The sequence below is a fragment of the Nannobrachium achirus genome (assembly GCF_963921795.1).
Source record: "Nannobrachium achirus genome assembly, chromosome: 2".
NCBI lineage: Eukaryota > Metazoa > Chordata > Actinopteri > Myctophiformes > Myctophidae > Nannobrachium > Nannobrachium achirus.
The window spans coordinates 57,531,942-57,544,963 of NC_137811.1; the positions used below are offsets into that span (position 1 = coordinate 57,531,942).

Genomic DNA, 13,022 nt, shown 5'->3' on the forward strand with positions numbered 1-13,022 from the left:
TTGCTCCGGCTTTGAAGTGCTGTGTCAAGTATCCAAACATTCTTCAGGGAGTATTTTTTTTTCTTTTTTTAAGTGATCGCTACAAATCACTAAAGCAGTAAAGGGCAGTCGGCACAGGCAGTTAATTTCACATTAACGCCCAAAACGTCGTCAAAATCCTTTCGCTGCAGAGTTTACGAATGTGGTGTTACAGTGGTTGTCATACTTCTTGTTGTAATGGTTCTGCAGTTGTTGTTGTTTTTTTGCCATTATAGAATAGATGCAGTTTGGGAGTTGGGAGGGGTTCTTCCCATAAGTCCGAAATCTCATTAGTCCTACATCTCATTTGTCCGAATTTAGTTAGGTTAGGGTTAGGTTTTAGGGTTAGGTTTAGGCATAGTTTTACTGAGGTTAGGGTTAGGGTTTGGGTTAGGTTTAGGTTTAGGCATAGTTTTACTGAGGTTAGGGTTAGGGTTAGGTTTAGTTATTTCATGTGAAATGCAGTGAGAGCTATCTCTTCTAACATCACTTGTGCAACTGATAAGAGTAACACTGTTAAGAGTGTTACATTAACTCTGAGGGTGTTTTAATAGAACCAGGTGGACCATTATCTATACACTATCAGAGTTAAATGAACAGGTTTTTACTCTATATGAGAGATATTCATATACAGTAAGATCTGAGCTGCAGGCATACAATCCACATCATATTATTTCAACGGTTGTGAGCTGCAGAGCAATGAATTAATCTTGTCAGACGCTCTTCGTGTTTAACTTTACCGTGGTTTGTCTGAATGTTGGCAGTGTAATCACTCCCCGAGTCATCTCTAGATTAGGCTTCTTGACTCGGTTTTGTGGGCAGCTGGGTCAAGGCCAATGTCACCAAAAAAGACAAAGTAATTTTGCATCCACAGCTTCATCAATAATAATTAATTAACCCCCCTCCCCCTATTTCTGAGCTTTAATCCTATCATTCAGATTGTAGAGTTCAAAGCCGTGTGGGTCAAGGTCAGAGATATTTTCAACTATAACTTGAAAACTGTGAAAGAAAAGAATATTTACCTTTATAAACAAATCCGTTCCATTTGGCAACATGACGCATGACCTTCAGTGACCTTGAAAGGTCAACATCAAGGTGGCTTTTTTCCCTCCTTTCTCCTAAAGTCTCATTTACACAGCTGACTGGCTGACAAGGTGGAGGGCGGGTGCACAGTCAAATCCAGAGTGTTAATTTAACAGAGAGTGTAAAAATGGAGTGTGTGGGTTAAGTTAAGTCTGACTCACCCGGCCATGTTGGTGAAAAGCCGCAGCTGTTTAACCCATGGAAAGATATTACTTTACATCTTAACCACTTTAACCATTATTTTGCCACGCTGTGAGCTTGTATATCTGCTATTTAAAAAAAAAAAAAAAAAAAAATTGTAACACACATCTTTGCTTCTGTGGGGGATGTCCGTGGCCAAATACATATAAATTTGGGGGTCCTTGACATGAAAAGGTTTGAGAACCACTGATCAGAGGAACATATGTTTTTCAAAAACCTTATAGGATTTAGAAGACATTTGTAGAATCGCCCTCATGCAGGTGGCTTTAACCCTTAATGGGTTAAAGCAGTGGTGTTCAACGCGTTCGACCCCGAGGGGTCCTTGGGGGGTTTCAGGGGGTCCCCAGCAAAATTATTCATAATTAGGAACCAAATGTTACCTTACTGGTCGGGGACCCTTGATGGACCCTCACCGTTCTTCTAACAAACAAATGTTCTTTCAGCCTAATTCTATGATAACACACAACAGGGACATTGTACAGTTGTATTGGAAAAAAGAATAAAGAAAGAAAAGTATTATTCATATTAATATTATAGCCTCTATTATTAAACATGTATGTTTGTTTGACAGCAGCAAGGTATAAAATTCACATCCCCTTTTTGTTTTCCTATCGCGGCGCAAACCAACTGCTTCTAAAACAAGTGGCGATTCCACTTCCTGGTATTACATTTTATTCCAAAGCTATCATCCTCGCTCAGTGGCTGGAATTGACATTTGTTGCCCGGCAACGTTAGCTTATCAAATATCCTAGGAGGAAGTGTTGGGGCCACGCTGATTTGAAGAGCATAAATCATTGCAGAAAACACAGGGGCGTCACAAGGGGGGGGGGGGGGGGGGGGGGGAGTGGGACTGAGTTACCAGGGCCCAAGGTGGAGGGGCCTTCATTATTTTATACTTTAGCTATTGAAAAATAGCAGATATACAAGCTCACAGCGCGGCACCGAGTGCCACGCTGCGAGCTTGTAGATCTGCTATATTTTGAAAAGATGTGAAAATGTGTGCAAATCTTTGAATATATGTATTTCTTAAGCTTCTGGGGGGTCCCTGGAACTAGATATTTTGAGATGGGGGTCTGTGGCCAAATACATGTCATTTTGGGGGTCCTTCACATGAAAAAGTTTGAGCAACACTGACAGAGACACCCAGGCTTTTCATAAAACCTAGAAGGATTTGAAATATTCAAATATTTCAAGATTTTTCAAAAAATAGCAGATCTACAAGCTCGCAGCGCGGCACTCGGTGCCGCGCTGTGAGCTTGTATATCTGCTATTTTTCAATAGTTAAAACACAAAATAATGAAGAACATTCATGGGGGGCCGGCCTCGCAGTGAATCCTTGTACCCAGGGCCCAGAATATGATGCAACACCCCTGGCTGAACGCATGGCTCTGGTGGCAGAGTGGTGCTTTTGGTGGTGGGGGGGGAGATGTAAGAAGAAGTACGATTGTTCCCTCAGAAATCCCCCCGCACCCACTCCCACCCAACCCCAGCTTATCCTCTTATGATTATGATCAATTATCCACCTCTAATTACAGTCTGGCACTATCTGGGGCTTATATGAGCCCTGGCAGTTCATATAATAGCCTCTAATAATGCTGTCAGTCATACTTCATGCAATTTCAAAGTCCACACTTTCGGTATCCCTCCGCGGAGTCTGTTTTAAAACATTTAGGCCTAGAATTATTGAATGCTTTAACTATTGAAAAATAGCAGATATGCAAGCTCGAGCTTGTAGATCTGCTATTTTTGAAAAATCATGAAGATTTGTTCAAATCTTTGAATAGATATATTTTTAAAAGGGAACATTTGTAACTCAAATATTTGTTTCCAAATACACATCATTTTGGGCGTCCTTCAAATGATAAAAATTGAGCACCGCCGACATAGAAACATATCTTTTTCAAAAAACCTTAGAAGGATTCAGAAGACACTTATAGAATCGGGTCAAAATATTCAAAGAATTGCACAAATTTTCAAGATAAAAAAAAAAAAAGAAAAAATAGCAGATCTACAAGTTGTGAGCTTGTAGATCTACTATTTTTCAATATCTAAAGTACAAAATGATACGCAATAATGCGTGCCAGGTCTAACTGGATTAATGAATACCCCCACCGCTGCTCGTGCTTGACTTTTATTTCCCAGCTATATCAGTATCTCTTTCCTCCTGAACGTTTAATTTCTCTCGTTGTTCTTTTTTCCTGTTTCAGTTTACGTTTTGAAAAGATAAAGCAAAGCCGTCGTCCTCCCTCAGAACGTGTCCTCCTGTTCGCTGTGCTTTTTGTGGAGCCCACAGTCTGAGCTGCAGGCCTGAGATTTAGACACCAGATAAAGAGTAAAACGCTCACTATAGATCTGGTTTTGATGTCTCTCTCTCTCTCTCTCCTTCCTTCTCTCTCTCTCTCTCTCTCTCTCCCTCTCTAGCCTATATCTCTCATTCTCGCTTGTTCTGGTTCTGTTTCTCTCTCTTTCCCCCTCCTCCTCTCCTCTCCAACCCAACCCAGCCCTCCCCCTCCACCAGGGGTGTCACCACCAAAATTCTGGGCCCTGGGTACAAGGATTCACTGCGGGCCCCCCATGAATGTTCTTCATAGGGAGGGGGTTTAATCCATTTAGACTGGGGACGCATTATTTTGTGCTTTATGGTATGTATTTGGCCACGGACCCCCATCTCATAATATTTAGTTCCAGGGACCCCCCCCCCCCCCCCAGAAGCAAAATTTGAGTTACAAATATTCACTTAAAAAATACATAGGCCTATATTCAAAGATTTGCACGTATTTTCACGACTTTTCAAAAAATAGCAGATCTACAAGCTGGCAGCGCGGCACTCGCTGCTGCCCTGCGAGCTTGTATATCTACTATTTTTCAATAGCTAAAGTATAAAATAATTAAGGCCTCTCCCTCCACCTTGGGCCCTAGTAACTCAGTCCCCCCCCTTGTGACGCCCCTGCCCTCCACTGTACTCCAGTTTTGTGACTGGAAAAAAAGAGAGCAAAGCAAACTGTCTGAAGAGCCACTTCCTGTTGTGTACTTAAGATCCCCGTCATGTGATAGTGTCAGTTGAAGCAGGCGTGCGCGGCCCGGCGCGGCGCGGCAGGGAGGAGGGAATATGGTGGCACTGCTGATCTTGCTGATGTGAACGTTGCTCCCCGGCCGCCACTGTGATTGTGTAAAGTGTTGACTCAGCCAGTGTGGCGTCAGGGCTTGAAGCCCAGGCTCGTGCACAATTACCACACACACGCGGCCGCGCGAATGCATGCACTAACACCCCCCCCCCCCACCACACTCACACACACAAGCTGTGGTGCATAGACAGGGCTGTAGACAGACACACAGTACACGCTACATGCTACTTACACTGTAGGAGGTGCTCGTGTACAAACAGAACAACTGTATGACGCATATAAGCCTACTACTACTGCTGCTGACACATTGGCAGAGCTGCTTATGCAAATATGTAATAGAACACACAGAGGCTTCTGCCCTGCGCTGGCTATACTAACTTGTTCTTTGTCCTTTTTGTTTCTCCTCTCCTCTCCTTCCTGCCTATTCTCTCTCTCTCTCTCCCTCTCTTCTCTTCCTCTCTGTCTCGCAGGTTGACAGAATCTGAGCGGGGCTGCACAACTCACTGCCGTGTCCTGGAAGTTGCTGATGTGCTGAAAACGAAAACCAAAGAAAAAAAGGCCAGTGAAATGAAAAGAAGAGGGGTCGTGGATTAGCTACAGCTCTGATACAGACACCGCCCATAAGGCCTGGGAACTGCAACAGTGGAGGGCGGAAACTTTCACTTTCACACAACCCTGACTAACCCTGACACTCACAGTGTAAAAATGGAGTATAAGCTATGAGATATTTCTCTTTGGCAGAAAGTTAGAATTTACTATAGCTGCACAATCAATGATTGTGCCAGGTAAGCTGCTTTTGTGCCGTGCCACACAGCAAATTGCAAGTCACAGATTCATTGCCGGTGCTAGATGAAGATGGATGGATGACATTGTCTTAAACAACCAGAGAGTGCTGGGTGAGCTGGTACTTTGGATGCTCCGTTAACAACAACTAGATGAGCAAAGGCAGATAGCATCGGCATCCACCTGACAACGCAAAAACATAGCCCTCGATGTGCAGCTGCAGATAGCACTGGGTTTATCGTGTCAGTGAGTTGTGCGCAGGGGCCAGCAAGGCAGGATAGACTCCTGCACCATGAACCCCAGAGACAGCGTGGAGTTGATGGAGACCCAGCCGTGCGGCTTGAAGGGAGAGCTGGACGGAGACAAAGCCAGTGACGGGAAAGAGGCAGAGATGGATGACGACAAGACCCCCGGCGCCTACGACTGCAATATCTGCGGCCGGAGCTTCCCCTTCCTCAGCTCTCTGTCCCAGCACATGAGGCGTCACACGGGTGCACGTCCATACAAATGCCCTTACTGCGACCACCGGGCATCCCAGAAGGGCAACCTGAAAGTCCACATCCGCAGCCACAAGCTGGGCACGCTCTCCAGTCATCACTCCAACGACGACGACGAGGAGGAAGAGGAGGCGGCGTCAGCGGCGGCCGAGGTCGGCGTCTCCGAGGGTCTCGACGGCGGAACCAGCCCGACCAAGAGCAGCTCGGCCTGTAACCGTGTGATCAGCGGGGAGAACGCGGAGGAGGGCAAGAGGAAACCACCGGCGAGAAACATCAAGCGAGAAAAGCCCACGTCGGAGCAGAGGCCGTTTTGCTGTCGCCTGTGCGGATACGAGGCCCAGCGCGAGGACCAGCTCCTCAGCCACATCGAGAAGGTCCACATCACTGCAGACACGGAAGAGGAGAGCTCGGTTAAGGACGAGGCCATGACGGAAGCAGAGCCGCTCCAGCCCCAGACCGACGGAACATTCCCCTGCGAGACCTGCGGCCAGGTCTTCACCCAAGCCTGGTTCTTGAAGTCGCACATGAAGAAACACGCGGGGATCCTGGAGCACTGCTGCCACATCTGTGGCCGGCGGTTCAGGGAGGCCTGGTTCCTCAAGTCCCACATGAAGACCCACAACACCAAGTCCAAGTCCAAGACCAAAGTGGAGAACTCGGAACCTCCCGTCACCATCAATGACGTGGCCCAGGGTCCCGACGTCCCCACCAGCTCTGTTACGTCCGTGTACCAGATCTGCTCCAAATGCGGGAACCTGTTCCACAGCAGAGAGAGCCTCAGGGCCCACGAGAAAGTCCACGGCAACGGCAGGAAGCCCCAGAGCCAGCGCAGACCCAGCGACGACGAAGACTCGCCAGCCGCTAAGAGACGCCTCCTGGACTACCTCAACCTCCGATCCGCTGAGGAGAAGTCTGAGGAGGACGGAGAGGAGAAGGAGAAGATTTCACTGGGCTGCAGGATCCCAGAGCTGGATCCAGTTTGCAGTTACCAGGCCTGGCAGTTAGCCACCCGGGGGAGGATCGTGGAGCCCATGGAGCCCAGTTACAAGGCTTCGTCCGGGGAAGGATGCATGGGACCGGAGGCCCTTGCCGGAGCTGCCGTGGTCTACGAGAAGGAGAGCAGCCGCTACGTCCTGAAAGGCCAGGAGAGACGCAGTTCGGGCCGCCGCAGCAGCAGCCACGCCTCCTCCGGGGACAGGACCCCAGAGAGCCTCAGTGACTCTGAGTACCGGCCCGCGTCCCGCCAGGACCGCCGGCGACCATCCCAGACACAGAGCTCCTCAAAGTCCAACGAGTGCTTCGAGTGCGGGAAGGTGTTCCGCAGCCGGCACCAGATGATCGTTCACCAGCGGGTCCACAGGAAAGAAGGGAAGGGCTCCGGAGGGGAGAAGGAGAGAGCGGGGAGAGGAGATCGCTGGGGCTCCACCAGCGATCCAGAATCGGGCTCCCCTAGTCGGCCCAGCACCCCGGGCTACGGAGACTCACCGCCAGCGTCCACCCTGGGAGACCAGGCCTCGGAGATGGACACCGCCGACGCAGGCCAGTTGGCCGGTAAGTCAAAACACAACTCTGAACAGCCATTTCCTTTTTTACATAATGGTCTTTACTCTTTACATAACTTTAACTCAATGTTGTATTTCGCTTTCCACCCTCTGTTTAAGCACAATAGAAAATGAAATGGGTACATTGGTTTGTAGGAAATGCAGTGGATGTACTATGCACACATATTTTCCAATACATGTTTGTTGCGACCGTAGGTCGCATTTACTATCAAACCCTGCACAAAGTGTAAGTCAGTCCGTCAGTCAGTCTGTCTGTCACACCTCACACGTCACACTCTTGCCCTGCTCATATCTCCGCAACCGTTGCCCCGATCCATGCCAAATTTTGCACACACGTTCCTTGCCTGCCAAACTACAACCTCCAAGGACCCCCGGACATCCAGGGACCCCCAGGTCCCTGGGGGACCCCCAGATGTAAAAAATGACCAAATGTGCTAAACTGACCAAATGACCACCCCAACGGGGCTGCTCACGGGGAATTCCCGGGGACCACCGACTCCTGGTGCTCCAGAACGGATGCAAAAGTGGTGGCGCCCCCAGTGGAGGACCCCCTACACAGCAGCTCACATAAAATGCCGTAACTCCGGCTAGGAGTGACCGGGACAGCCGGGGCCGGTACCTATTCGTCCGCCTTGCCGGCGCGGAGACCCCACCCCTCATTTCTCACATGGCCCTCTTCTAGCGCCACCATGAGGCCGATTCTTGCTAAACACATTTTTGGACACTGCTCCTACAATTTTTGCCCTAAAATCACGCAAATCGGTACACAGTATGTCTACACTCATCCCATCAACATGAATCTCTCCCATATAGCGCCACCTCCAGGCCGATTTTTAAAAACACATTTTTGGACACTGCTCCTACAGATTTTGTCCTAAAATCACGAAAATCACTACACAGTATGTCTACACTCATGTCATCAACATGGATCAGGAAGATTTTGGCAAAACACATTTTTGCCCTATTTGTGGAGATAAGTGACCTACGGTCGCTTATCTCCCGATTAGGGAGTCTTACTGGTATATTCAATTGTATGTGCATAAATGTTTTGGAGAGATTTTTTTTTTTTTTTACACTCGAGTATAAGCAGCTGAGGTCAAAGGTAGAGCAAAGGAGAAGCATTCCTAACCCATTTCCTCTCCAGACCTCCCTCTCAAGGCCCCTGACTCTGACAGTCTCTCGGTAGCCAACATCTGTTGGTGAAACGTCCACACTGTGTGGGGGTGCTGCTCATCATTGAGCAGGTTTCTGTGTTGTGGGGATTTGGATCCCCCCGGTGGCTAAACGCTGCAGTTACATTTGAGGGCAGCTATTTTATAGGGGGACGTGTTTAAAATAAACAACTGTAAGGAAGGTCATTAAACATTAATTGTTCACTGGAAGGTATATTGTCGAGGCCAATGCAACTGTTAAGTATTAATGAACAGTGGAGTAAACAGTAAACGGTTAGATGAACTCCTAAGCCTTTGAACACAGCGTTACAATGGACAACAGGGCATTTTTGGAATGCCTGACATTTTTTCACCTCCACAACCCATAAACACAGAAGGACAAAAAAAGAAAACCCTGCCCACTACGAGGGCAAAAACATACAGGCACTGCTGGTTTACGATAAAAGAAGAATTACAGTGCATGTGTCAAAACCGTAGTATTTGTTTCAGTGAGAAGACACAGATAGCCTGCTAGCTGTTAACTTGATGACTTGTTAAAAGCGCAAATTTGTCAGGCATTTGATGGCATGCTAAGCACAGTGATTGCTTCCAATCCTCCCTGGCGGTGTAGTAGACGTTCAAAAATAGCAACAGCTTCTCTGCAGGCCTGAGCTATGTGCTATTTCAACTCTTCCTGTCTCAGGAAACCCCCCTTATCTGTGTTTGAAAATGTCTTTTTGCTTTCCTTTTTTATTTCTCTATGCCATGAAAATCGGTTTGTTTGTTTATCCCCCCCCTTAACTTTCAACATCAACATCAGCACTGCCTTTAATGGATAACCAGACATTCAACAAGAACTTTGGAATAAAACTAGGCCTTACAGAATCAAGCACAAAACACCTCTATATTACAGTAGCTATTTATTTCCCCTCTTTTTCCCCCCCTCTCAAACATGATGCCACAACACAACAACAAAGAGAGCTCTGTTCTCCAATAGCTATGGCTGGAGTGGACTTCCTTCATGGTAGTAAATGTAGTGTGAAGTGTTCTCTCTCTCCCACTCAATGATTGTTCCAAAGTCATGGGAGACTGGGAATATCCTGCAGCCTGACGTCAGGGATTGATTCTAATGAATGTTTATCTGGGGCTGCGAGAGACTTAGATAGAAAAACACTCCACCGCTGACCCACTGTGGGGGCAAATGAACTTGCAACCTCAGAAGTGTGGAGTGGAGCAGTGCTTTTACAACAATGCTGTGTCAGACCAGGCCAGGGCCAAGTCACGGGATAAAACACAGGCCATTTGTCTTGTCTTGTCTTGTCTGTCTTTCTGTCTGTCTGGCCTGTCACAATTATTACATAATCGTCTAATCGCAATTATTTGAGATAGTCGCAATTATTTTGCATAACTCCCACACACACACAAACACACACACACACACACACACACACACACACACACACACACACACACACACACACACACATACACAGTGCGGGACCCATTTGTGGGTCAAGTACTGTAAATATCACTTTTTTGTTTCCTACAACCTTTTTACTATTTCAAGATTTTCAAATAAAAATCTGAAACATTTCAAACATTTTCCAAAAGAACATCATTGATTTCCCCCCAAAATACTTCAAATACACTCCATTAATGTGTCTATCTATGCTGTATTCTGCTGCCGTTTCCAACACGGTGGCCGCGGTTACAAACTGTGAAACAGCACACTAAAATAACTTTTCTGAAAACATCTGAGTCACGAAATGGGCAATGCTGACATGCTGTAACATCATCTTGATTCATATTTGACCAGCACTGCCTGGTTTGATGTCTTCATCATCGTAGACGCCTTGCCTGCCTGAGATCAGTGCTCACAGGTGGGAAGTGGGTGTCTGTCCCTGGAGCTTCCCAAGTAGTGATGTGTCGTTCATGAGTGATTCGTTCATAAGAGTCGAATCATTAGCAAGACTCGTGAACGATTCGTTCACGATTCAAATCCCTGAAATGTGTCCTTCACACTTTCGTTCACACCCCCGCCCCTCCCCCTAATAGCCCCGGCCGGCACACAGGACGCGACGGCGGGCTGTACTCGCGACGGAAAAAGAAACGCTCCCGCGATTGTGTTTTTCACGGGCCGATCGCGCTATGTATGAACGAATCATTTGAACGAATCTTTTGAATGGATCATTACCGTGAACGTGAACGAAATGATTCGTTCACTGAAATGAACGGGATTGCCCATTACTATTCCCAAGCTCCATGCAGTTCAACCCCCGCCCCGTCCCTGTGATTGGCTGAGACGCACGCAGCCCTCCACTCAACGTAATGTCCCGCCTCCCCATTCATCAGTGGTTTAACTGTAAATAACTAAGTACTGTAAGTATTGTACTCCAGTACAATTGTTTACTTTCTTTAGTATTTACAATTTGTTTTATACTTTTGCTTCTACTCCACTACATCTCAGAGGAAACTATTGTACTTTGACTCCACTACAATTATATGAAAACGGTCAAAGTTATAAGTTACTTTGACCTTTATTATTATTATTATTATTACTACTAGTAAGACGCCTCAGGGGGACATGCGACCTCGCATGCATGATGCATGATGTCAGAGTGACAAACCCATAGAACCACAGTGTCAGGCGTGACAGAGATACATACATAAAGTACATACCTGTACATCAGGGATGGGCAACTTTGATGATGGTGAGGGCCACTATATTTCCACCTTCACTCCAGAGGGCCACAATGCACGTTGCTACGTCCTACTTTGTCATTCTAGTATCTCATACAAAAGTAGTAAAATAGCAGATCTACAAGCTCAAAACGCAGCTTGTAGAGTTTTGAGCTTGTAGATCGGCTATTTTACTTCTTATGAATTGGAATCCTGATTTCTTTTTTAGTTATTTTTTAATTGGAATCCTGAAATGGAACATTTTGTTTTAATTTCAAACGCATTTAGTTATATACTCATGTTAACTTTATGAACTTAAATACAAATACATTGGACATAAAAAATGACATTTTAATACTACTATACTAGTCATTAAGCTACTGATGGAATTAAAGCAGGTCATGTTTGGAGTTGTAACAGCTGAAATCAATAATATATCAGCATTCTGATATTAACCTGTGGGCTGCATTGCTGTACATACATACACACGGACAAGCTGTGACCGTGTGTATGTATGTACTAAACGTGCAACCTACGGTCGCAATTATTATTACATTATATTACAAAACACACCAAGCACTTCAGCCCTATATATATTTTGGCCATTCATTGTAGATCTGCTATTTTCAAAAGATATTTTTTTTTACATTTTGAACTTGTGAAATGGGACATTCTGCACAATGAGTATACTTTTGCTACTTTAACTATATTTTGATGCCTAAACTTTTGAACTTTTACTCAAGTACATGTGGGACTTCTACTTACGTAACAGAGTATATCTACATTGCAGTATTGATACTTTTGAATAGTAAAACATGTGAGCACTTTCACCGCCATCCATACCATGCAAAATACCATTTCAGCTCAACTTAAATGATCCCCTCATCTCTCTGTTCCTCCCTCCCTCCCTCCATCCATCCATCCATCCATCCAACCAACCACATGCATTTCTATCATCTTACATTAGCAACCAATCAATCTAGCAGCCAGTCTTCTGTCAATCTAATCATTCCTTCCCGCGTTCCCTCTGACTGATGCCTAATCCTTAATGTGTTACCTGTTGTTGCTACTTTGACTGTCACTCACCCACTCTTCTTACAAGGCAGACGGGCAGGCAAGGCTGTCCCATGTCTGAAGGATTGGTTATTTATAGAGTCACCTCGCGATGGAGAGAGAAAGGAGACAGAGAGACTCTCAGAGGACACACACACCGTGTCCCCAATGCCCCAGTGTCCCTTTCCCCTAGAGATACTTAAAGACTCATTTATACTTGGTTGTACTGTATGGCAGCGTAGCTCGCTGGGCTTTAGTGTGAAAGCGAACTAGAAAATTTGCAATTTGAAATTGCGAGTGTGGTTGCCCTGTGGTTCAAATCATATTTGAGTTTTGGGAAGTGAATTTCCATTATTTTGGGGGCTATGTTTGTTTACCAGTAAGTGCTGCATCTTGTGCATTGTAATGCACTAGAAGCTCGAGCGTCTAGTCGGCAACCTGGCCAACTCGGGAACGATGTAAATAGGGAATTAATGTAGGAATGCGAGCACAGCATTACAAACACAATGGTATTTTAGGCTGTGGTTTACTTAATTAAGTAAGAGTAGCAATAACACAATAGCTAATAACTTACAGATAGATAGATTTTTATCATAGCGTCCTGCACGACATGATGCCCTGCTCACACAGGCTTACAAGACAGTCACAAAATATACATAGAATTTACAAGTAAAAGGCCTGTATTCAAATCATTACTTGAGTAAAAGCACAAAAGTAATGGCATCAAAATATACCTCAATTACCAAAGTACTCACATTTTTCAAAATCTCACGATGCGACTCATTGTGGCTCTATCCAAGTGGTTAATGTATGTTTTGTATTAATAAACTAAATCTGAAAAGTAACTAGTAACTAAAGCTGCCATTAAAT

At 45.7% G+C, this 13,022-nt stretch overlaps 1 protein-coding gene across 1 annotated transcript in view; it reads left to right on the forward strand.

Moving 5' to 3' along the window:
• LOC308299091 (zinc finger protein 516-like) overlaps window positions 1-13,022 on the forward strand; it is a gene marked incomplete at its 3' end in the record, with an annotated part of 82,575 nt that overhangs the window by 37,282 nt on the left and 32,271 nt on the right. The window contains exon 2 of the mRNA XM_080742815.1: window positions 4,898-7,258. Coding sequence (XP_080598941.1) covers window positions 5,503-7,258 — 1,756 coding nt within the window. The 5' untranslated portion in view covers window positions 4,898-5,502. The remainder of the gene's footprint in view (window positions 1-4,897; window positions 7,259-13,022) is intronic.